This window comes from Mercenaria mercenaria, chromosome 12 (assembly GCF_021730395.1).
Source record: "Mercenaria mercenaria strain notata chromosome 12, MADL_Memer_1, whole genome shotgun sequence".
NCBI classification, from domain to species: domain Eukaryota; kingdom Metazoa; phylum Mollusca; class Bivalvia; order Venerida; family Veneridae; genus Mercenaria; species Mercenaria mercenaria.
Genome location: NC_069372.1, coordinates 20,396,129 through 20,422,564, shown reverse-complemented (window position 1 = coordinate 20,422,564; position 26,436 = coordinate 20,396,129). Strand labels below are relative to the sequence as shown.

The 26,436-nt window shown below is 36.6% G+C and overlaps 1 protein-coding gene across 1 annotated transcript; it reads right to left on the bottom strand.

Annotated features, from left to right (window-relative positions):
- Window positions 1–18,481: 18,481 nt before the first annotated feature.
- Window positions 18,482–23,730, bottom strand: LOC128547103 (uncharacterized). The gene is made up of 4 exons (XM_053518829.1): window positions 23,142–23,730; window positions 22,599–22,667; window positions 19,613–19,724; window positions 18,482–18,827 (listed from the first exon to the last, which is right to left on the bottom strand). The coding sequence occupies exons 1-4, from the start codon at window positions 23,640–23,642 to the stop codon at window positions 18,796–18,798; spliced, it is 714 nt and encodes a 237-aa protein (XP_053374804.1). The 5' UTR covers window positions 23,643–23,730; the 3' UTR covers window positions 18,482–18,795.
- Between the last annotated feature and the right edge of the window lie 2,706 nt (window positions 23,731–26,436).

The window sequence follows — 26,436 nt, the reverse complement described above, 5'->3', positions numbered from 1 at the left end:
TGTAAGGGTGACCTCCCCTGGATTTTGCAAATGGCATCAAGGGTGGCAGGGGAAGTAACCGTGTTTGGAAAAATGTTAAATTATTAAGGGTGACCTCCCCTGGATTTTGCAAATGGCGTCAAGGGGGGGCAGGGGAGGTGTTTGATAAAAGTTGTCTGTAAGGGTGACCTCCCTTTCGCAAATGGCGTCAAGGTGGGAATTAATCGTGTTTGGAAACAAGTCTTATATGGGTAACCTCACCTTGATTTTGTAAATGGCGTGAAGGGGGAGGGGCAGGGGAAGTAACCTTGTTTGGAAAAAAGTAAGGGTGACCAGGGTGCTGCGGAAGTAACAGTGTTTGGAAAAAAAGTCTGCAAGAGTGACCTACCCTTGATTTTGTAAATGGTGTCAAGGTCGCAGGGGAAGTAACCGTGTTTGGAAAAAAATGAAGTATGTAAGGATGACCTCACCTTGATTTTGCAAATGGCTTCAAGGGCGCAGGGAAAGTAACCGTGTTTGGATGACCTCCCTCGGTTTTGCAAAAGGCGTCAAGAGGTCGAGGGCAGGGGAAGAAACCGTGTTTGGAAATATAATGTCTGTAAGGGTGACCTCCCCTTGATTTTGCAAATCGCGTCAAGTGGGAAAATATTAAGTCTGTTAGGGTTACCTCCCCTTGATTTTGCAAATGGCCTCTATGTTAGCAGGAGAAGTGGTAGGAGATGTAAGCGTGTTTGGATAATGAATCCAAGGGTGTAAGGAAATTAATTTTGGATGGGGAAAATTGTCCGTCAGGGTAACATCCCTTTTATTTTTCAAATGGCATCCATAGGGAAGGGGAAGTATTTTTGGACGGCGGAGACTAGCTAGGGTAATCTCCCCTTTTTGCAAATGGTGTCAAAGAGGTTAGAAGTAGTAACTGTGGGTGGTCTATATAGGTAACCATTCCTTTATTTTACAAATGGCGTCATCAATAGTTAATGCATTTGTATGACATTTTATTTAAAAGAAATAATCAACACAACTGTTTGGCATTTTATTCTTTTTTCAAGCAGCAATAAACAGCACAAATAGTCACAAATGACATTATAATGTGTGATCATAGTGGTCAACTTCTAAAAATTATTTTTAGAAATTAATACATATACAAAAAAAAATTAATTCCTCAAACAGTAAAACACCTGGAGAAAAAATGTATTAAGCTTACGAATATATTAAAAGTTTGACTGTCATTTAGAAACAACCAGCGATCAGGACAAATATAAATTATATAAAATACAGTTAATTTTCAAAACAGAAAATGCACTCTTTTCATGATTATAAATCCAAAAAATGTGAAAAGACACACTAACAACAGTTAATGATTTCTGGCGCCGTTTTTTACCTATAGGTTTTTACCTATTTCTGTTGTAAAGAGATATAGGAAGGGGGCATTTCTTTGTTTGAGTATAAGATTGAAATATCTTTCACCGAGTAAATTTTGTGTTCCAGAGTGAAATATAATCTCAGTGTTACACACTGTTTTTATTTCTTACATTAGTAGATTAAAAAAGCTACTTCAGAACTTATGATGTATGTCTTGTGGAGTTAAAATAAATAATTATTAATTTCATCTTATCATATTCAACAGCGCAGAGACAGGTGGCATGTGTATTTCATAACGTCACAATGCTGATGTTAGAAAGATGTTAAATATCTGCGGGATGTATGTTTCTTTTATAATTTAATGGTTTTACGTGTACATGTACTGCAATGTTGTCCTTTTTTTTCTTTTTCTTTTTTTGTTATCATTACTAGACACATTTTTGTATTTTTGAAGTACATGTCCAGTCCTTACAATTCATATCATCCTTTCGCGTTTAAGTGTAGTTCCGTATTAGTGAAAATCGTATTTGAATTTCTCTCCGTTTGAAAAAGTGAGTTTACCATGATAATAATCTAACGTTATATTCGTGTAATACTTTAAAAGCGCGGGTTAAAAAAACCTAAAAGTTTGCCACAATTCTACTAAACATTTCATTAGCACATTTTACCCACCATTCCAAAAGATATACCAGTCTAAAGTTTAACATATTGTTGCCATAAAAGACAAAGTTGCTTTAAAAGTCATTTCAGCCCCAAAAGTTAATGTTAGTGCTCAGAGTTAGGTGTCGGTTTAGAGTTATGCCAAACAGTGTAAAATTCAGTGAACAAAAATGGGGCCAAAATGACTTTAAAAAACTATATTTAAACGATGTAGACAGATAGCATGTGTGTTTGAATAAAAGAGTCATGATTTTATCTGTATATTTTGCAGTTACTAGAGTATGTAATTTCATATCATAGCTTTCAGAAGCTATTACTGAAATATAACGATACACTATACCCTGATAAACCCACTGTTTCAGAAGTGGGAAACCCAAATACAATTTTCACTTGCACGCAACATCAATTTAACGCGAACGAATATGCATTACATATAATCTAATAGTTTTTAAATATAGAAACATAAAAGAAATCAATCCCGTAGAATATCGTTCCAAAGAGTATTTGTTGTGTCAATTCACTTACTTCTTTCAAAAACAAATAATTATAAAAAATATCTATTAAGATCTGAATAAGCTGCAACTTTCTCTGGCATGGCAATTTCTTTATCTTCTTTTGTGTGTGCGACTGTTTATCTGAGTGATTTGACTTTTTTTGTTGTTGATACACTTGTATATTTGTTTTTCTAATTAAATGAATGTTGTATTTAAATGTTTATCACGTAAACTCTACCTTTTTTTTTATAACAATTAGATAATCAGTTTTTATCTATGTTTGAATTGAACTATTGTATTTTTATTTTACAGAAGACCACATTGAAACTTTTTGTGATATGTTCTAGAACTATATGTCTTTATGTGTTACCTTTTTTAAATAAAGTCATTATTATTATTATTATTATTATTATTATAACATTGTCCAACATTATATTACCATAAAAATGAACGTAATGTTGCATATCGCGTGTGACATTACATTGGTAGAATTTATTTAATTAAATAAATGTATATAATTAAATTTCTTTGATTTTTTTTATGCAAAATCGAATTATTTTTCACACGTGAACACTAGAGGTTACATTCCCGCTAGCTGTATCCAGCATGATTCGATATTTCGATCTTACACTGAAACAAACACATATCATAGTTAATATCCCGTTTGTTAGAGTGGCTTTTTGTACATAAACTGATCCGCGTATATTTATTTTTGAAAACTACCCCTTGTCCAGTTTTTACAATAACCATAAAGGAGAAAAAAATCTGAGACGCTTTTGAAATAATTGACCACATCAGTACTCTATGTGGCTTTCTACAAATATTGGCTGTCCCTAATTATTATTTATCAAAGTCAATTATGCATTTTCTGTTCATAAAATAAAATATTTATGATGAAAAATATCTATAAAAAGAAAACGATAAAGATGTATAATTTCATTAGCAATAAAAAACTAAGCTAGAAATATTCAAACAAGAACTGTCTGTTGACAGCGCGCTCGACTATTCGAAGCATTGATAGAAGTACAGGGTCAAAATATGACCAGAGGTTTTCAGACAAAAGAAAAGAAATAGATAAGACAAACAATGTACCTGCAGTTGTGGATTTGGGTAAGTCTTGCGCTATATGGCAATGCGTGACCATGTTGGTAAGCAAGTGTTCAAAGGTTCAAAGCCATATATCAAACAGTTAATAAACAAAATATCGACTGGTATGCGAAACTTAACTAATTTCTATGTCCAAAAAGGGCCATAACTGAGCTAAAGTCCTTGTCCTATGTAAGTAGACTATGAAGGTAAACAAGTGGTCAAAGTTTCAAAGCCATATGACAAACAGGTTAGGCAAAATACAGGCTGGTACGGAATACATAACTGATTTCCAAATCCAAAAAGAGTCATTATTCAGCCAAAATAGTTGACAAAGTTACGTACTCTTGCCTACAGATGGAATCATGATGATAGACAAGTGTTAAAAGTTTCAAAGTCACATGTCAAATAGCTTTGACAAAACGTTGAATTTTATGAAAACTGAACCTATTTCCAATTCCAGAAAGGGCCATAATTCAGCCAAAATACTTGACAGAGTTATGTACTCTTGCCTACAGGTGGAAATCTTGATGATAAGCAAGTGTTCAAAGTTTCAAAGCCACATGTCAAATAGCTTTGACAAAACGTTGACTTTTACGAAAACTGAACCTATTTCCAATTCCAGAAAGGGCCATAATTCATCCAAGATACTTGACAGAGTTATGTACTCTTGCCTACAGATGGAAATCATGATGATAAGCAAGTGTTCAAAGTTTCAAAGCCACATGTCAAATAATTTTGACAAAACATGGACTTGTACAAAAACTTAACCCATTTCCAATTCCAGAAAGGGCCATAATTCAGCCAAAATACTTGACGGAGTTATGTACTCTTGCCTACAGATAGAAATCATGATGATAAACAATTGTTCAACCTTTCAAAGCCACATGTCAAATAGTTTTGACAAAACATGGACTTATACAAAAATTGTACCAATTTCCAAGTCCAAAAAGGGTCATTATTCAGCCGAAATAGTTCACAGAGTTATGTACTCTTGCCTACAGATAGAGACTGTTATAATAAACAAGTGATAAAAGTTTCAAAGCCATAGGTCAAACACTTTACACAAAATGTGAACTGGTACGATAAACTTAACCAAGATTTCTAAGTTAAAAGGGGCCATAACCCAGCTAAAATCCTTGATGGAGTTATAAACTCATGCCTAAAACTGGATATGGTGATGGTACACAAGTGTTGAAAGCTTCAAAGCTTTATCTCAAAAGACTTTGTCAAAATGTGGACTGGTACGAACAACTTAACCAAGGCGTGAACCCGACGCTGACGCTGACGCCGACGCCGACGCCGTGGTGAGTAGGATAGCTCTACTTATTCTTCGAATAGTCGAGCTAAAAGCTAACAGAACCTTGTCAAATAAATACAATTCAGCAAATGTTACACATTTAGGCCGCTTACGCATGATCAAATTAGCGATTAATACCCCCAGACGCCGCTTTGATAAAGAGAAAGTAAAATATTGCCATCATGACTTTTGACCTTCAAGTGTGACCTTGACCTTGGACTTAATGACCTGAGTTGTGCCCGTTGGACTAATCGAAAATGTTTATCATATGTTAATAAGCGCGAGAGATATAAAAAGTAGCTTTTAAGTGGGAGGGGAGGGGACGGTGAAGGGCGTGTATGTGCGGGGAAATGAGGGAAACAAAGTGAGTTATAAGTTATTGCGTTAAATGTAAGAGACGATTTTCTGGAAGTGGCTAGGGGTAGCAGCGTTAGACTCCAACTGATATACAAGGAAGTGTAAAAGATGTAAACTATAAAAGAAAGGGGCGGGGCGGGGTGAGATGGGAGAAGCTGTGGAAGAGGGGATCGGGGATAGATACAATGTGTGAGAGATGTAAAAAAAAAATGAAAAAATGGAAGTGGATTGGGGTGGGGAAGTAGTGTGGGACTAAGGGATAAACATATGACGTAAAAGATATAATTATAATCTAAAGAGTAGAGAAAATATAAAATAAATCTTTTTTTGTTGGGACAAGTCAGTAAAATGGGACAGGGAGCGGAGGTGTGTAGGGGAGAAGGTGGAGTAGGGGAGATGAGGGAGATATGAGATGTAAGTTTGTGTAAGGAATGCATTTTTGGTAGGTACTGAGATGTGGGTAAAGGAAGCATGGGTAGAGCTTAAAAGCGTGGGATATGAGGGATACCAGTGCTAAGAAATATATGAGTTATATGTCAAATTGAGAGGTGTGCCATAAACTTTAACCAGCACTGTTACAAAATTTTACCTCAGTGACCTTAACCTTTCAGCTACCTGGCGCTAAAACTTTCTGTCCCTTTCTAAGATCGATCAATTTGTGAGGTTTGGGGATTATAGGGCAGTAGTTTAGAAAGTATTGTGAAATTGAGAACCTTGACATAAAGCTTTAACCAGCGCTGTTATAATATTTGGCCCCGGTGACCTTGACCTTTAGGATGCATACCCTACATAAATATATGTTTGCCCCTTATTAAAACCAACATTTATGTAAAGTTTGATGTTAATAGGGACAGTAGTTAAGATAGTACTGCACGTTTGATTTACCGTGAGTGTAATGGCGGGTTTAATCAAATTCTACTTTTTTAGAAAAAATCCTCATTCTTCGAACGTTGAGCTAAATATCATACAAGCCGTTAAGACAACATGCGACAGACATGAAGTTAAGCTATTTGACCTTTGACCTTCAAAATTAACATTGACTTTGGGCCTAGTGACCTTGGTTGTGCACTTCGCACGTCTTTTTGACGAGGTAAATATTTGATGCCAGGTTTATGAAAATCTTCCCAGCGGACACGATGGATTGGTGGAAGGACGGGCGAACGGATCGGCGGACATGCGTGACTCCAATATAACCCAATATACTTTGTACGTCGGGGTATAACTTTATACATGTCAGCTAATGTCTAGTTTGTTTAACTATGCTTGTGTCAGGGCAGCTGTGGTGGTGTCTTGCTTGCTTGTATGCTTGTGCCAGGTCCGTGTGGATTAATCATATTTTGTCCTTCAACAGATATTCCTCACTCGTGTTTGAAATCAACCTGAAAATGATGATGAATAGTTAAGACACGAAATTCTTCAAGATGTAAGGTCAATAAGATTAAACTAAATCATCAGCAAAAAATATATATCCCCTTCCTTCGCACGGGAAAAAAAATTGGGAATGCAAATATTTGACGAAAGGAAGCATATTAACAAGAAATAAGTTGACAAAAGTAAACAAAACAACTAGACTACAGGTTTGTTTCAAAAGTAATGTTCAAAAGCCATGTGAGTATGATAGCCCTGTACATACTTTTCAATAGCTCTTTAAGCACGTTCCACTAGCCCTGCACGCATGTAATCACTGCAGGCGTCTTTGCCGACCTTCTTACAAAATGTAGACGAAATTTCATTTAAAAAAAATGCTACATATACAATACAAGAAAAAGATAGGTAAATAGACGGTAAGAGTGCACAATGAAAATGGTGCTATATAAATCTGTTTTATCTGTCACTGCATTACCAGTGAATTATTTTCTAATTCAACACTTAATAACAAAATAACAAGAACAACCTCCTTCACCTTCCCCCCCCCCCCCCCCCCCCCCCCCCCCCCCCCCATCACAGTGGACAAGTGTGTGAAGTTTCAATCCATTTTCATCAGAGAGTAATGAGATACCAGCTAATATACAAAAATTTAACCAAACATTACTAAGTCGAAAAACGACCATAATTTTGTGGAAAAGCTACAAAGAGTTATGGAACCTGCTAAGTGCAAGTAAGTTCATCACAGTGAATGTGTGTATGGGCATTTAAGACACACACCCACCCCACTCCCGCCCGCCCCCAACTTTATTACTGTACATGATTTAATTACTCTTGTCAAATATGTTTTTAAGATATTGCAGCACAAACTTTTGAAGAATTTCATGTGTATTTATCACTAAGTCAAGGACCATAACTTTGGCTCAGTCGAGTGAAGTTCCAAAGATAATACCATGTGCACAACTTCACATGTTATGAAACAATCCTCTAAGTTTTATGACTCTAGGTCAAGTACATTTTAAGAGGCATGAGGGAAAAACTTTTTTCATTTTTTGACAAAGTCAAGGGCTATAACTCTGGTCTTGCAAAGTAAATTTTAAAAAAAACAAAGGCACAAATTCACATGCTGGATAATATAACTACATGGTTTCATGACTCCATGTGAAATACTTTTTAAGACATATGCAACACAAACTTTTAAGCATTTAATGTGTATTTTTCACTAGGTCTAGGAATATTTGAGTGAAATCCCAGACAGAACACCGCGATGCTATATAACAATTCTCTGTTTTACGACTCTAAGTCAAATACTTCTTGAGATACATGTGACATAAACTTGTATCCCATTTATGCCAATTTTTGGCAATCAAGGGCCATTACTCTAGTTTGACTATAGAAATCCGATACAAATTCTTAGATGCACAACTTCACAAGCTGAATAATATTCCTATGATGTTTCATGACCCTTGGTCAAATGCTTTCTGAGATATGTGCGACACAGGTTTTTCATGCATATTTTTGACTTAGTCAAGGGTCATAACTCTGGTCTGAGGGATATCTTGAACAAAGCATCATGTGCACAGCTTCACATGCTGAATAATATTCCTGTAATGTTTCATAATACTGGGTCAAATACATTTTGAGATACACGCGACTTAGGTCCTTCTTAATACATATTTTTGACTAATTCAAGGGCCATAACTCTGGTCTTGCTGTGTGCGATCCAAATTAAAGCCCTTGGTGCACAACTTCCTGTGCTGAATAACAATCCTGTGAGGTCTGATAAGTCTGGATCACATTTTTAGATATGTACGGCACAAATTCAGAAGGACGGTCGGACGAACAGACGGACGGACAAGAGCAACTCTTGATTTACAGTTATACTGACGAACGGATTGAGAACGAGGGTGTAAACTGTAAATCTCCAGTGAAACACTGGTAGGGACAACAATTATTTCAAGTATCACAATTCTGACCAAAACAACCAAAGACTGAGCAAAACTAGACCAGACTTCAATTATTCAAACCATATTTGAACAAAATTGAACGAATTAGAACTGTATGAGCTATAAACGAAAACGCTGAAGATGCGGATGTACGGACAACTCGGAAAGTATTAATAAGACTTCTTCTTTGGAGGGAAGACGTAACATCGAGAGGGTCATTTGTTATTTGCGGTAAGATTCGATGACATCCTATCTGTTTCCGTTTCTGTCGTCTGCAGCAGGGCTGTTTACTGCTAAATTTGTCTGAGCATAATTTTATCAAAATTACAGTAAGCGTTACAGACCTGTGTCATTCAGTTGGTACTATACGGGAAAAGCATGTATGAATTTTCATTAAGTTATGATAAGTAGTTACTCAGAAACTAACTGTTAATCGCGAACATAATTCTGTAGAAACAAGTGCTGTCGGAGGACAGCAACGCTTGAATATTCAACAGCCTTGTCACTAAAGAAAGTTAATTAAATTGACACTAAAGCGCAGCAAAAAGAGGAATAATTTTGTAAACATGTATGTCAGCTCATCACAGTGGACAAGTGTGTCGAATTTCAATCCATTCCCATTAGTGGTTGCTGAGATACTAGCTGACATACAAAAACTGAACCAACAAGAGTTCCGCCAAGCGGGGCAATATACGCCCGAAGGGTTATATCAGAGGAGGATGGGAGCAAAATTCAAAGAACTTGACTGTTGAAGCCAAAAGGACATGAAGAACAAAGGGAATAAATTCAAACAAGAGGGTCATGATGACCCTAAATCGCTCACCTGAGTAATATGAGCCACATGTATCAAATGGCAAACTGACGCTAAAATATTAGAAAGTAGGTCAGTAGGTCACATTCATGGTAACTGAAAGTCAGTTTTAAGATCGGTGTGCAAAACTGAACATGTCATCAAAATTTCAAGGCTGTATCTCTAAAAACAAGAAAGTAGTTCAGTAGGTCAAGGTCACAGTAAGGTGACATGTAATCACTTGGGCTCATCAGGTAAATATAATAAAACAGTCTAGGAAATATGATCTGATAATTTTGAAGTATTTCCTATATAACTCATATAACAAGTGACCACCAGGGCGGGGCCTCTTATAACCCCAGGGGCATAATTTGAATAATCGTGTTAGAGGTCCACAAGGCAATGATACATACCAAATATCAAAGGCCTAGGCCTTGAACTTTCAGACAAAAAGATATTTATTTTTTCCCTATATAAGTCTATGTTAAACTTTGGACCCCTGGGACAGGGCCTCTTTTCACCCAAGGGTAATAATTTGACCAATTTTGGTAGAGGACCACTAAGCAATGCAACACATCAAATATCAAAAGCCTAGGCCTTCCAGTTTCAGACAAGAAGATTTTTAAAGTTTTTCCCTATATAAGTCTATGTAAAACTTGGGACCCCCTATGCGGGGCCTCTTTTCACTCCAGGGGCACAATTTGAACATTCTTGATAGAGGACCATAAGATGATGTAACATGCCAAATACCAAGGCTCTACGTCTTGCGGTTTTGGACAAGAAGGTTTTTAAAGTTTTTCCTTTTAATTGCCATGGCAACCAGAGTTCTGCATAGAATTAATTTCTTTGAACAATGTTGAAAGCGGACTGCCCAAGGATCTTTCCTGTTAAGTTTGGTGTAATTCTGCCCAGTGGTTTTCAAAAAAAAAAAGATTTTTTTAGAAAATGTTAACGGACACACGACGCACGACGGACCACGCACGATTGAGCGGTCACAAAAGCTCACCATGAGCCTTTGGCTCAGGTGAGCTAAACAAAATTCTAAGTCAAGAAAAAAATTCTTAGTCCACAAAAAAATCCTTACCAGGTACAGATATGTCAAAATACACCTAAAAGTTGGAGGTACCATCCATGTTGTACCACAGAAAAGTGGTCTCGGTTTTTCCCTACGGCCAATAATAAAAAGGTTACTAAATAAGCTATTTATAGTATTATAAAAGGAGGGTAATTAAAAAAAAATTATTAAGTGAACAAAAGAAGGATCTGCCAAATAAAAACAAGAACACTCCAATGCAACGCAAATGCAGAGCAATATATACACAAAACAAAGTCATATGACCTTTGACCCCTAACTGTGACCTTAACCTTGAAGTGAGCCATCCGAAACATGCGCTCTGCACATCGTTCGATGAGGTGAACATTTGTGTCAGGTTTCTTTAAAATCCTTCAAGGGGTTCAGGAGTTACAGAGCAGAAGGGAAATTGCTAACCAACAGATAGACAGACAGACAGACAGACGGACACTGAGGCGATAACATAATACTCCCTTAGGGCGTATAAAAAGGAATCGAGATCTTATGGTGACAAGTTTTGTGCAAGTTTGGTTAAAATAAAATCATAAATGAAGCTGATATTGTGTAGACAATGTCAAAATAGCTAATTTTGACCCTTTCAGGGGCCTTAACTCTGGAACCCATTATGGGATCTGGTCAAGAAAAGAACCAAGATCTTATGGTGACACAAGTTTTGTGCAAGTTTGTTTAAATTCAAATCATAAATGAAGCTGCTATTGTGAAGACAAGGTCAAAATAGCTAACTCTGGAACCCATAAAGGAATCTGGCCAGTTCAAGAAAGGAACCAAGATCTTGTGGTGGTACAAGTTGCGTGCAAGTTTGGTTAAAATCAAATCATAAATGAAGCTGCTATTGTGCAGACAAGGTCAAAATAGCTAATGCTGGCCCTTTCTGGGGCCATAACTCTGAAACTCATTGTGGGATCTGGCCAGTTCAAGAAAGGAACCAAGATCTTATGGTGACACAAGTTTTGTGCAAGTTTGATTAAATTCAAATCATAAATGAAGTTGATATTGTGCAGACAATGCCAAAATAGCTAATTCTGGCCCTTTCAGGGGCCGTAACTCTGGAACCCATAATGGGATCTGGCCAGTTCAAGAAATGAACCAAGATCTTATAGTGATAAAAGTTGTAAGCAAGTTTGGATAAAATAAAATCAATGAAACCACTATTGTGCAGACAAGAAATTGTGGACGGACGACGGACGAAGGGCGATCACAAAAGCTCACCCTGTCACTACGTGACAGGTGAGCTAAAACTAAATCAAAAACTGCTAAGTCTAAAATGGGGCATAATTTTGACAAAATGCAAAGTAGAGTTATTGGACCTGCACAGTGCACGTCAGACCATGTCAGTGAACAAGTGTGTGAGGTTTCAATCCATTCCCATTAGTGGATACTGAGATACCAGCTTACATACAAAAACTTAAATATATATATAAGCTACTTTTAGCAGCTAATGTCACCGCTCGCCTGTAAGAGCTTGAATGTAAGAATATTTTCAAGAAAAGTGTTATGGTTCTTGTCCTTCTTACTCACCTACTGATGACAAAAAGTTTATAAAGTTTCATGTGTGTGTCAGTGCGTGCGTGCGTGTGTGTGTCTTGGGCGATGCCCCACAGTGTTGTTTTGTCTGTTTGTTTATCTGTGTATGTTAGTTTTGTGTGTGTTTGTCTTGTATACGTGGGTGTCTGTGCCGCTGTAGTTTACGTTGTAGGGTTCCATGTTGCTTGTCTTCCTGCTTATCTTTGCCAGTAACACTGGTTATTTTCATGCCAAATAAAGCCTTCTTCTGTAAAACATTCTGTGCAAACGCATGTTGTATCTCTGCTCTTGACTGAGACCAACAACAATGTGTAGCTTCATTGTGCCTTTTATAACATTTTACGCGCGCATTTCTATTATCTTGTTATACTCTTCATATTCTTCTCTTTCTATGTACAAGTACTTAAGTACTTCATTTTACTATCGATCTTCGATCCCCATTCATAGAAATCCCCATGTCGGTGGATACTAACTTTCTCTGCCTTAATTGATGTGTCTGATGTTCTTTTAACGACCCCTCCTACACCATCACATGCCCCCTTCCCATGGCCACTTTCAAAGAAGTTTAAGCTTCTCTTCGTACCATAGATGGATTGGTGTCGTGCTAAAAAATCGAAAATGGTTTTATTCCTATGTTGTGATGTATACAAGTCTGTTCAATTATGAATGAACTTTGCAGATGAACAGAGGCTTTTCACTTCTATTAAAAGCTTTTCGATAATTGCTTGGACCATGGTTGAATTATGATTCAATAGTTCTGATACCGCTACCATACTGGAATGTGTTACTTCATTATCACCATTTTTATGTAAATAGCTATTGAATTAAGTGTCACTAATTCGGGATTCCAACTGACGTTTTTAATTTCTTTCATCTCTTTAATACTGTAGTTTTCTGAAAAGTCAATTGTATGCACACTTGATCTTTCTTATCTTTCTTTCATCTGTTTAAATGCCTGAAACTGTACCTTGACACGATAAGCGTGCTCTTTGAATTCTTCAAACTCGGTTCGTTTTTTGTTGTTGTTTTTTTTTTTTTTTTGATATTCTTAGTAAAGACGGCTCTATCTGTTTCGATATTTAGTAATTTTGCCCTCTCTTTACCACCATCGCATTTCACTCTCTTCCACTCTGTTTAAATTGCACAGCTCATTTAATAAACGGTCATATTCTCTGAAAAACTGCCTGTGCTAGTGTTTGTAATCACACCAGATCGTTTCAGACTTTTTTTTTAATACAAAGTTCTGGTGTTTTGTGCATAAGCAGGTCACCCTGGCTGCATAATTTACAAGGGTGATGTGATAAAAGTTTGCAAAACTAATTATGTGTTCTGGATTGTCAGCGTTGTATTTTAGAAAGACATTCTTGAGGTAGTCGTTGAGTACAAATTTCTGCAACTTCATTTTAGTTTCAAGACTTTTCACTGCATCAGCCCTTCCTGGTAATTGTCATGCATTATCCCCTCTTTCCATGAATACTCTGATCTTTTCGCAGAGATGAATCTTAGAGCGATACACTTTTCTACCACCTAGCTTAAGCTTGCTTTTATACCTAACACGAAGGCCTGCCAGATTTGCAGCATATTGTGTTAACTTACACTTCCAGCTATAACCGTTTTGATTAAACGTTTGTTTCTATCTACTGGCGCCGTTTCATTCGATTCACGAACTACACAGTTAGCAAAAATCTGTTTTTTTCGAATGACCAGGTGCTGTCTTTGTTCTATATCTGCATTGATAATTTCTCTTTCAGTTGAGAATTTTGGTGGCTTTAATTTTCTGTAGTCGTGATATTTTCTTTCTTAGAGCTTGATTCTTTCTCTTTAGATCCTTCTGTACTTGTCTCGGGTATTCAATCTTTCTTTCAGCCTTCATTTTGCTACTTTACCTCCACCTCGTTCTAATAGTTGGCAGTTTTATAAACTTGGTAGAAGGTGCTAGGTATCATATTAACAGCACTGAACGGATTAGTACCAACATTTTCGCGATTACTGGTATAGTCCCAGTTCCCTTTTGCTTTCTCTGCACTTTCTCTGCACTGTCTCTGTTTTATGCGCAGTTTATGTCGTCTACTCTTTGCTTTCTTCTTGCTAAATAATCCAACTTTGGTGTAGTATTGCTTTGTTCTCATTCTCTCATTTTTTTAATCAGGAATTACTTTCTTCAGCCTTTTTCCTTTCGCGATATTCTTTCTGACGCTGCGCATGTGATTTTGCCATAATCTGGAATACAAAGACAAATTAAACTGGATTTAGCTTGTAATTTATTAATATTTTATTTGTTAATGAATGAGTAAAGGAATGGATATTTTTATTATTGTGCTTTTATCATTCTATTTGAGTGTTGGTTCAATATAAAAATGTCAAAACTGTCTGATAATTAACTAAATTAAAATCATATGGTTTTTACGTGACGATTTTCTGTCATACACGTAACCTTAAACTAGAATGTGTTTTAATCATTTTTATCTTCGATACAATGAACATAAATTGTAACTGTGTTAGAATATCGTTAAATTTGTCATATACAGTGGTCGAAAGTAATTGCAAAACATCCCCTGAGTGATGTTAAAAACATATTTTGCATGTAATGCAAAAGGGAGCATGTTTGGCATCATTTTACATTTGAAATTTTAACATTAGATATGAAACGTAGTAAATATTTAATAATTGTCAAGTGTAAATAGTTGTGGTGAAGATTGAAATGATGGAACATGGTGTGTGTGCGCAAGCGCGAAAAAGAAAGTCGCGGAAAATTTAAAGAAGAATTTTTTTAATGAAACTAAATTTTGAGAGTGTTTAGGAAAGTATTCCCATCCCAATTTAACTTTATTTGAGGCAATTAAACTTATTGTTACTGTGGATACGCCGATCCAGAGATGAAGTGGTAGTTTCAGTAAATTAGCCGGTCGGTCACCAGGGTAAACAAAGGAATGTCAAAATCTAACATGGCTGCCATCGTGAAAACACCGGTGTCACTTGCATTTCTGGCTTTAGTTTTTGTGATTAATAATAGTAACATACCAGCAAGAACGTATCCAATCGTACATTATCCATCCTCAACACCAGCATCATTGCTTATAAACTGTGTTCCATCTGTGTTGCACAGAAAAAATGAAAACATTGTTCGACCGGTATTCTCAGGTTCGTCACCACTAAAATTTCTTATACTCTCGCTAATGCTCTCGGGTGATATACAACTAAATCCAGGTCCAGCTGACAGTATTTATCCCTGTGGATACCGTGAACACCCCGTTACATGGTACCACAACAGAGCTATATCCTGTGATGACTGTAGCATCTGGTACCATTCCCAGTGTATTGAAAACAGTACATCTTATTACAATATGAAAATGTATCATGGATATGTGCTAAGTGTGACACGCAAATCATCAATAACTTCACGTACCACTCCTTCGAACGAACTTGAAATGTCTAATCAATTTAGTGTTCTTAGCGAAGATAGTCGCGCATCAACCATACCGTCTATCGACTCTTCCTTCAGTCTAACAGCATTCAGTAGCCCTAAACAGCGGAGACTGATTTCTTCTTCTAGTGAACCAAGTTCAATAAAAACAACGCAAAACCGTAAGCAAAATCTACGCGTATTGTTCACTAACTGTCAAAGTATTCGTATTAAAAGAACACAAATGGCGGAGTCAGTTGAATACTTGAAACCAGACATAATCATTGGCTCAGAATCTTGGTTAGCAAATGACATGAAAAATCCTGAAATATTCCCCGAAGGTTATCAAACTAACATTCATCGAAAAGACAGAAACAAAAATGGAGGAGGGGTCTTTATAGCGGTAAACGATCAATTTAACACGTGGACAGTCGACAACAGTGATGCAGAGTGTGAAATAATTTGGACTGAACTACAAACAACTATGAAAATTGTCGTCATTCGATCATTCTATCGACCACCTAATAATGCTAGTATTCAAACACTTGAACACTTAGACGAATCAATATCCAGAGTTAAAGAAAAATGTAAAGACCAAATCTTCATACTAGCCGGCGACTTTAACCTACCTCACATAGACTGGAATTCATTGGCAGTCAAGACTAGTTGCAATCAAAGTACCTAACATCACTACCTCCTAAAATAGCTGAAGAACATGGTCTAGAACAAATACAATTGAACCAAACCAGACAAGACAATAATCTAGATCTGTACTTCACATCTCACCCCAGCTTTGTAAAAACTTGTGACACCGTACCGAGCATCTCAGATGATGAAATGGTCATCGTGGACTCTGATATTTAACCAAAATATAACAAGCCAAAAAGACGCAAAATCTATCACTATCAAAAAGCTAACTGGGAAAATATTAAAGCAAAAATGTGTAAATTATCAACTGAAGTTTGTAACGTGAAAAACGTTGAGAACTGTTGGAACAATCTTAAAACTGGAATTAACAGCGTTCTGGACTCTGAAGTACCATCTAAATTGTCATCGAATAAACACAGTCATCCATGGATCACATCATCTTTGAAAAATAAAATTGAAAAGAAACACAAACTACATCAAAAAGCTAAACTCTCAAAAAGCAAGGAGGATTGGGAAAATTTCAGATCGTACAAAAGTGTAATCCAAAAAGAAATTAGAAATGCGCACTGGACTTATGTCAATGAATCTCTGTCTAAAAGTATGCAAGATGGAAACAACAAATCATTCAGGAAGTACATTAAATCAAAACGCTGTGACAATGTTGGGGTAGCGGATCTCAAACGCAATGGTGTTCTCCATCAGGACAGTCGAACAAAAGCAGAAATCCTTAACAATCAATTTAAATCTGTATTCACTAAAGAAAATCCATATGCTCAGAAACCAAAACTAAATGAAAATCGATACCCGGACATAAACGATCTTAAAATAACCACATCTGCTGTGGAAAAACTTTTGAGTAAACTGAACATAAATAAAGCAAGTGATCCTGACTGCATCCCAAACAGAATACTACGTCACTGCTCCGAAGAACTGGTTCCAACAATAACACATATCTTTCAGATAAGTCTATCTACTGGCACTCTATCCTCAGACTGGAGAAAAGCGAATGTTTCGCCCATCTTTAAAAAGGGAAGTCGCCACGAAACCAGCAGTTACCGACCAGTGTCACTGACAAGCGTCTGCTGTAAGACATTAGAACATATCATATGTCGTCGCATCTTAAAACACCTGGGACATCATAAAATATTAACTTCTCTACAACATGGTTTTTGAAGTGGACACTCTTGTGAAGGTCAACTATATATAGCTAATCACAACAATGGATGACATAATGAAAAAATATGACAAAAAGAACCAAACAGATATGGTTATATTAGACTTCAGTAAAGCGTTTGATACCGTACCTCATCGAAAATTACTTTACAAACTAGACAATTACCGCATTCGTGGTTACATCCAGAAATGGATTCTATCCTTTCTAATGGAACGCAAACAAAGAGTTATTGTTGAAGGGGAAGCATCATCGTCATGTAGAGTTGACTCGGCGGTACCCCCAAGGAACCGTATTTGGTCCTCTTCTCTTCTTATGTCATATCGATGATCTTCCCAGAAGTGTGACATCCCAAGTGCGCCTATTTGCAGATGACTGTCTCCTTTACCGGCAAATCTTGTCATATCAAGACCACATAACTCTACAGAAAGATTTATTATCACTCCAAAATTGGGCAGACAACTGGGGAATGAGATTCAATGCAACAAAGTGTTACCTTATGTCAATTCATCGCAGCAAAGTACCATCAACTTACAACTATACATTGGACAATCATTTTTACAACAAGAACAAGACAATCCATACTTGGGAGTTCAAATAAGTGACAATCTGAAATGGTCAACACACATTAACAAAATTTGTAATCGTTCAAGTAGTTTACTCGGATTTATAAGAAGAAACTTACGACATAGTAATAAAGCCTTCAAAGAACAAGCATACATTTCCCTAGTTCGATCTGTGTTAGATTATGCAAGTGTTGTCTGGGACCCCCACCTCCAGATAGACATAAACAAGCTTGAGGGTGTACAAAGGCGCGCAGCGCGTTTCGTTTTCTAACGATTATAGGCGCAAAAATAGTGTTTCTAACATGATGCGTGACCTGAAGTGGAAACACTTAAAGGAGCGCCGACGAGACCAGCGCCTGGCATTCCTACAGAAGATCGTCTACGACCTGGTGGCCGTCCCCGCTAATGACTTCCTGGAATATAACCCACAGCAACAACGAAGATCAAATTCTATATCAATCAAACAAGTGACATGTAATACAGACATATACAAAAACTCATTTGTGCCTCAATTCATCCGCGATTGGAACTCATTACCAGACTCAGTTGTTACTTGTACCAAAAACGATATATTCAAACGTGCTCTCTTGGACTATAGGTCGCGCGATTAACATCTTACATCAAGCGCACACACACCCTCGATAAGTTTTGCTCATTAGTGAGATAATTTCGAGTATCAGTACAGATACAGATACAGATACAGACAAAAAATTAAAAACATGAATTTTACGTGGCAACGCAAATACTTTTATGTGACAATCTTCAGCAGTATATCAGTGCTTGGTTCGCATACATTTTGAAGGGAAATCGCTCGAAACTCAAAAAAATTGTGTATTCCCTACTTTGCCCTCAGTCGGCATTAATATGTTTCACACCACAATGGACAAAATAATAAACGTAATTCATGTAAGTGAATTTATTTACCCTTTGCACAACGGTAAATTTCTCTCCTCTTCGTGTTTACAGAAATTCAAATGCAAAGGCGGTTCCAACCTTCCGACTTGTCATTAAATGATGTGCGAATAAAATATCGTTGTGGTCGCATCAAACATCATATCAGGTCCATAACGACGTCTCGTAAGGCTTCGTCACGTAAAATAAATATCAGTTTCTAAACGATTTGTTTCGAGTCAAATTACTACCCGGGCATCATGTATAGCTTATAATGTAAAAAGACTTGTAAACCATTGAAACACAAAAAAATTATTTGTTTCTATTGTATATGTAGCTCTATGCATATCCGTCACGTGAGGATACAGATTAAAAATCCCAAATAGGCAGTTGTTTTTTCTAGTGAGCATATCCATTATTTCTGCCAAAGGAAATTAGTATTTTTAATAAATATGCTGTTATAAGGTTTATTTGAAATGTTCAGCATATTCCTATCGTATATCTCTATTCAGTATTTATGGTTGAAATATATGTCATGTAAACTTCACAAAGATTGTGACATCATTTTATTGACTACTGTCCTTTTTCTAGAATTGTAATATACTATAACATGATGAATAGGACTCAACATGACCATCACTATGTATAAAACAATTGTGTTCGTTGATTTATTTCGAATATGACGTAAAAATAATCACTCCAAAAGTAGGATTCAAGGTTGTGACGCTGCATTTTACGACAGATGCTTTCTCTTCTGCTTCATTGATTTTTATTATTCGAGATCAGTGTGTCTTTTCCAGCATTTCCTTCTTTGTATCAGAGTGTACATGCCATTGGGCCGTTTTATTTTATATCTGAATTGGTTCAAATGAAAATAGGAAAATAAAGGAGCTGACAGTTTAGGCAGGTTCTTTGAGAATGCATTAGTAGCTTTTTACAGTCTTTATTTAATCAATTTAATCAATTCTTTGTCTCACCTCTTGTACTCCTCTTTTCTTCCGTAACAAAATCCAGCTGTTTATCCTTTATAGCATCAATTTTCTGCTTCTGGTTAGGTATATTGCATTTTGTAGCGAGTCGAAGCATTACCTAAAAATGTTTGAATGAAATGCAAAGCTTTACAAGTCATTTATCAAGACAATTACATGTAAGTTGTTGCTTATTTTCAAAGAATGTTTTTATGCCATTGTATTTAGATGTTTAATTCTTATTAAATGATGATCTATGATGATCTATCGATGTCGATCTCTTAATATAGATCGTCGCCTCTTGAACAGCTACATATTAAGTTTGCTAAGTAAAAGCGATTTTGTCCGAGATATTTTCTGAAGATCGTTATCTAAAATGTTTTACTGTAGAATACTAGTGGAGTTTTGTATCGTTTCTTGAAGACAAAGAACAGAAAATACTTTATTTGCTGCACTTTGCAGATGATATGTGCTTGAAAATAATAAGTTCTATAAGAAGATCCTTTGGGAGCAAAGAATGCACCCAAGCAAAATAACAGACTTCGTTTGACTGAGGCTGTTCATGAGAGGTAATGAAATATGTAATACCCATCAAGCATCCCTAGCACCGGCTTCGCCTTAAGATTAATAAATCTATTTTTACGCAACGCTTGCTAGTTTGCGGATATTGAAAGCTCTGAAAAAATGATCGGACTTTGTTACACTTCTAGTGCAAGATGGTGCTCATAAAGCTGGACCATAATAGCCCTTTAATGCTTATCAGTGCTGTACAGCTGAAGCAGGTATATCAAGAAGCATTTTTGAACCCATTTAGATATCGACACAGATCAGCTTGAAATATAAACACACTAAACGGTATATTTGTAGTACTTGTAAGTGTAGGGATAGAGGGAGCGCTCACGAAAACAATTGAAATTCTACAAAACAAATTAATTACGCAGTTTCAAGCGATTATACACCGAAAACCTTTAAAAAACGCAACACTGGTTAACAACAGAACTTAAAGTTATCTACAAATTTCATGAAATCTATTGTGATTACCAGCCATTCAACAAACATAATTGGTTAAGACTCTTCAGTCGCTGAAAAAAAAAATCACACTAAGTCTGTCCAATCCCATAGGTTAAGATCAACTTCTAAAAGATGCACGATGACTATTGCTACTATCGGTAAAGTATGTAGCGTTAATTAAAATACAAACAGTCTCCTTCGAGAATTTCAAGGATTTTCCTGTAAGTACTCAAATTGCTAAATGATTGCCATATATATTTTTTCCAACAGAAGCTCGCTGTCGTAGAAACTCGGCCGTCATTGGCACTTACTCTCTTAAATGGAGGACAACAGGAAAACTCACGCGAATTACCTGGGGAGTAACTCAAAATAGATCGAGTTTTATAAAGAATAATTACGAGGAGTGTTCGATATGAATTGCTTATTGTCCTCTAGCTCGATATCCACGTGGGGCACGATAAAAACCAATACCTACCTGTATAGGGTTATTCAATACCTACACAACGGTGTATAAATCTACATGTTTGACTAAGTGTAAGACATAAAATTTGCCATTTGACTACACGCAGTCATTGACCACTGTAGTAAAAATGGTTGGTAGAAGCGTCGACAAGAAAGATGAAATACGGGCATACATCAAAGCTCGCTCAAAACTTGGTTGTTCTTTGAAGCAGCTGATGACTGAACTGTCTACTGCTTATGGACCTTCTTGTGCGTCTTATGACACAGTTCGGCGGTGGAAAAAGAAATTTGAGTCTGGTGTAGAGTCCATCAAAAATGCACCGAAATCAGGTAGGCCAAAATCTGCATCTCGTAAAGAAATCGTTTCCAAAATAAAGGAAATCATTGAAGGAGATGCCAGATTTACAGTTCGTGATATTGCACGAAAGGTAGGCATATCACTATCAACGGTTCACCTTATTTTGAAGAAGAATTTGAAAGTCAGAAAGATTTCTGCTAGATGGGTGCCACATCTTTGACTGATGAGCAAAAGAGGCAACGGTTAAAGTGGCCCAAAAGCTGCTTCAAATGTTTCCAAAATATGACAAAAAGCAGTTTTCCAATGCGTCACAGGTGATGAAACCTGGTCCATTATTTTGAGCCCGTCAGAAAGGTTAGCAATGAGATCTGGGCCACTAAACACAGCAAACGCCCAATAATTGCCAAACGTTCTTTGAGTGCAAAGAAGGTTTTGTATGCAATCTTCTTCTCTGGTGAAGGAGTCGCAATAAAAGTGCCGGTGAAAAAGGGCAAAAGCATCACCGGAAAGTACTACAAAGACGTAGTACTGAAGAAACTGAAAAAGTATTATCAGAAATGACGCCCTGCCACTGGTTTTAAACATGTCCGTCTTCTACACGACAATGCCCCCGCTCATACCTCCGCAATAGTTACGGCGTTTCTGAGGAAAGAAAAAGTAACTGTTTTGCCTCCCCCCCCCCCCCCCCCCCCCCCCCCCCCCCCCCCCCCCCCCCCCCCGTATTCCCCAGACCTTGCCCCATGTGATTTCTTTTTGTTTCCGAAATTGAAATAATTCCTTGCTGGGCGGAAATACCAGTCCCGACAGGCACTTGGGTCTGCCATTCATCAGTACCTTATTATTGTGCCCAAATCAGCGTACCGTGACGCCTTCAAGAAGTGGATACATCGGCTGAAACTTTGCATTTCTAGCCACGGGGAGTACTTTTGGGCTAACTTGAAATTTGAAGTCTCCAGATAGAAATAAGCAATTCATTTCGAACATCCCTCGTATTGTTTTGTATTGAAAGACCTTAGTACATAACATCTTAATCATTCAAAACAAATATCAAATGAAAGGAAGGTAAAATCATTCACAAGCAAAAATGTGTCAATTTTGCCTTTGAATTAAAGTGTACTGATAAGGTACGTATACCACAAGGTCCAAACTTTAGCATATTTGTATACCTCCTACATAAATATCAGGAAAGGTCAGAAGCTTAACCTAACTTGTATACAAGCATACCTTTTCCGCCAAGTCCCACATTGTCTCAAATTCCTCCTGCTCAAGTGAAGCACCCTGCTTATGCTGAATCTAGACAATTAAATAATGTGACATTTTAGAATCAAGTTTGCTTTAAAATAAGTTTATTTATTTGTACGGTAAGACTGTTTTCTGTTCATCTAACGTGATTCTATTTGCGATGGGTTAGGGTTTCGGACCCACTGTAACGGTTGGCAAAACAGTTGATCAAATTCATAAACACGATAAAGTTAGCCCAATGTAATCTATTAACAGATTGGCTTCTACATGGAAAACGTCATCATTGGTAAAATTTGAAAGTGAATTAATAAATCAAATTGTAAAGAAGCTTACACAGTAAGTTTAAAATGAGGCTTTGACTTACCTTGAAGCAAACAAAGGCAAATTTGAATTAAATGAAGTCAGTTTGAACAACTGAAAACAATATCTAAGCATTTACTCAGTTTTCAAACAATTAATCAAATTGGAAACGCCTTCCATGCTACACTGAATGCTGTATTGTTCATTTTACTTGTCTATTCATACCTGTAATCTCAAGTTTCTTAAACGGACGATGTCGGCCTCCTCATCAAGCACTTTATCCGGTATTTTACTGTTGTCGTTTACACTCCACCATTTCGATTTTGACTGGAGTCCACATATGTTCCTCAGAAGATAAACTAAAAGTGATACATCGAATGTATCTGAAGAAGGTGGACGATACTGCGGAAATAGATTACTTATCTGTGTTTTGCTGAGAAGGTTGTTTTTCTTTGCATGGTTAAATGTTTTCATACACTGTTGCAGCTTAGCATAGAGTTGTTGCGGTGGCACTGAATGATCAAATCTTGCCTTCAAAATAGCTGTCCCCTCTTTTACAATGAGTAAATGAAGCCGGAGATAGTATGCCTCTTTCTTATCCGGATCAACAGGTGATCCGCCAGCTACACCTCTAAGTGCTCCGCCAGGTACTCCTTCAGGCACTACACCAGAAGCTCTTTCAGGTACAAATCCTGGTACTCCGCAAGGTACTCCACCAGAAGCCATTCTTTCTTTTGTCACTATCTGAAAAATAGAATACGAGAGGAATGTTTAATCAATACTGCTACAAATTCCCAGGAAGGCTGAAATTAGAACTGTCCGGTGCTTGCTCATTTTTGTTGTGATTCACAGTTTTCATAATTGGTCGCTGAAATCATCTGTGTATTTGTATATTTGAAATATGTACTATTCATTTTTCTGGTCAAAATGGAGGAATATTTTATAAACCTGCAAACCCACCAAAATATTTCTGATGCTTATATGAATTAATGGTTGCGCCTTAATCATGCATATCCAGTAAAGTAATTCAAAAACAACCTTACGAAGAAAACCATTTAAAATTTGAAAACGTTTTGCCATAAAGCACATTAGGAATCAGATCTCAAAAGTTACCAAAATTTGTATTGACACAGATGACATGTGTACAAATGCAGTATCAAACAAAACATGCAGATCTCAATACAGTCAATATTCTTGTGCTCTCACTAAATATGAGACATGCTTCTGTACTGAATACAAAAAGCAAACAATCATTTGCTGGACTAATTTGACAGATCCCAATGCAACTGTAATTCTTGTAGTAAAATTCACTTGTAAATGACAGTAATTGTAATCTTCAGCATATCACAATTATGCATAATAATCGTCCTAGTTACTTCATGGTCTTTGATATACATGTATTTAAGAATAAGTATTCAAAAGCAAAACTAAATTGTCACCTAAATTGTTAAATGGACAATCAGTACTTTGGTCTTCGTCATCGTTCCTGTTTTATTTTCACATTTTTTGAAAATCGATAGAGTTATACGTTTACGACGACGCTGAAGCTATTTCAGAGTAATCCTGGCAGATTAACACCGCCCCATCCGCTAGCTTTTACCGTATTCACCTTGTCGCTTGAAAGAGTTGAATGCGTCCTTTTTTATCCCCCGACGAAAGTCGGAGGGATATAGTTTTGGCGTTGTCCGTCCGTCCGTCCGTCCTTCCGTCCGTCTTTCCTTCCTTCCGTCCGTCCGGAGCCATAACTAGGAAATGGTTGGGAATATTTATATATTACTTCATACACATGTTCAACACTATGAGTTTTTGCGGCCCGCCAAGTTTCAGTCAGATTGCCTTAGTAACACCAGAGTTATGGCCCTTAGAAATTTCTAGTGTTAACTATATAGGGTACTATAAATATGGCAATTTCTGCATCATAACTTTTGATATATTTGACCTAGAACTATGAAACTTAAACAGACTTTAGATCACCATAATTTGGTTGTGTACACACAATTTTGTTCAGATTTATTTTGTAAATTAAGAGTTATTACCCTTTAATTGTATAAAAATCCACATATTTGTACATAACAAACTTACCATTTGGTAGAATTTCATTAAATTTCTTTTATTCTTTTCCATGAACATTTATTGTAAACATGTGAAGTTGTGTACCCACACCTGGTCACCCCCTTACCTTGATCACACCCCCCCCCCCCCCCCCCCCCCCCCCCCCCCAAAAAAAAAAAAAAAAAAAAACAATATTCCTTATTTTAGATTTTTTTTCAAACAAACGTCATATACATGTTCACCACTATGAGGTTATGGGGCCCATCAAGTTTCAGTTAGATTGTCTAAGTAACACCAGAGTTATGGCCCTTAGAAGTTTCTAGTGTTAACTATAAAGGGTACTATAAATATGGCAATTTCTGCATCATAACTTTTGATATATTTGACCTAAAACTATGAAACTTAAACAGAAGTTAGAGCACTATAATGTTGTTGTGCACACACAGTTCCGTAGGGATTTATTTTGTAACTTTAGAGTTATTGCCCTTTAATTGTCTAAAAATCCACATATTTGTACATAACAAACTTACCGTTTGGCAGAATTTCATTCAATTTCTTTCATTTCTTTTCCCTGAACATTTATTATTAACATGTGAAGTTGTTCACCCACACCTGGTCACCAACTTGCCTTGGTCACACCCCCTCCCCCTCCCAACACCCTCCCCCTCTAAAAAAAAGTTATTATTATTTTCATGTCTTATTTTAGATTTTTTTTCAAACCTCCCTTGAATACTTATCAACATGCAATTTGTACCATTCCCCCACCTCGCATTTCAATTAACTGCATTTAATTTTAAAAGCTAAGCTTATTTTAGTAAGCATATCCCATTCAAAATAAATTCTTTAGTCAGGATCAAAGTATCATACATTTATTATGTACTCTTTAATTAAACATTTGTTTTCTGTTAAATTGATTTTGACTAATGAAATTATTTGCCTCTTATTAACATCCTTAACTTTTTGCAGGATATATTTTTTTGCCATTCCTCACCACAGACCCTTTCGGCGGGGGATACCAATTCATCGAATTTGCTTGTTTATCTTATGATACACAGCTGACTCTACATAGTAATAATGTCTAAACCCTTGTAACTTTATCGCAATATACGTTGTTTAAAAAGTAAAATACGCATAATTCAATTACGTCGAAATGGGAAAAGCGTTTTTGTTTGTTTTGACAATTATTATCGACGAGAGAAAAATATTTGCGTCTACAGTAATTTCCGGCCACAACGTAGTTATACAGAACTAGTTTTTGTTGCGTAATATAGAATAATGATTAGTAAGTGACCTTATAACGGAGATTTAATGTAAACAATCATTGAGCTACACAACATTTGTAAACTTCTACAGAATGCATCATGAAAATTATGTTAATGTTTTGGTCCGATAACCGTATCAACCTTTCCGGCACACACTAATATTAAACCTACTTTAGTCTGTATATTGTATCTGCCGAAGTGGTTGA

Coding starts and splice junctions, on each gene's coding strand:
- LOC128547103 (XM_053518829.1), bottom strand. CDS start 23,642: ATGGCTTCTGGTGGAGTACCTTGCGGAGTACCAGGATTTGTACCTGAA. Junction 19,725..22,598: donor TGTGGGACTTGGCGGAAAAG/GTATGCTTGTAT, acceptor AAACATTTTTAG/GTAATGCTTCGACTCGCTAC. Junction 18,828..19,612: donor AGAAAAGAGGAGTACAAGAG/GTGAGACAAAGA, acceptor TACGTGACGAAG/CCTTACGAGACGTCGTTATG.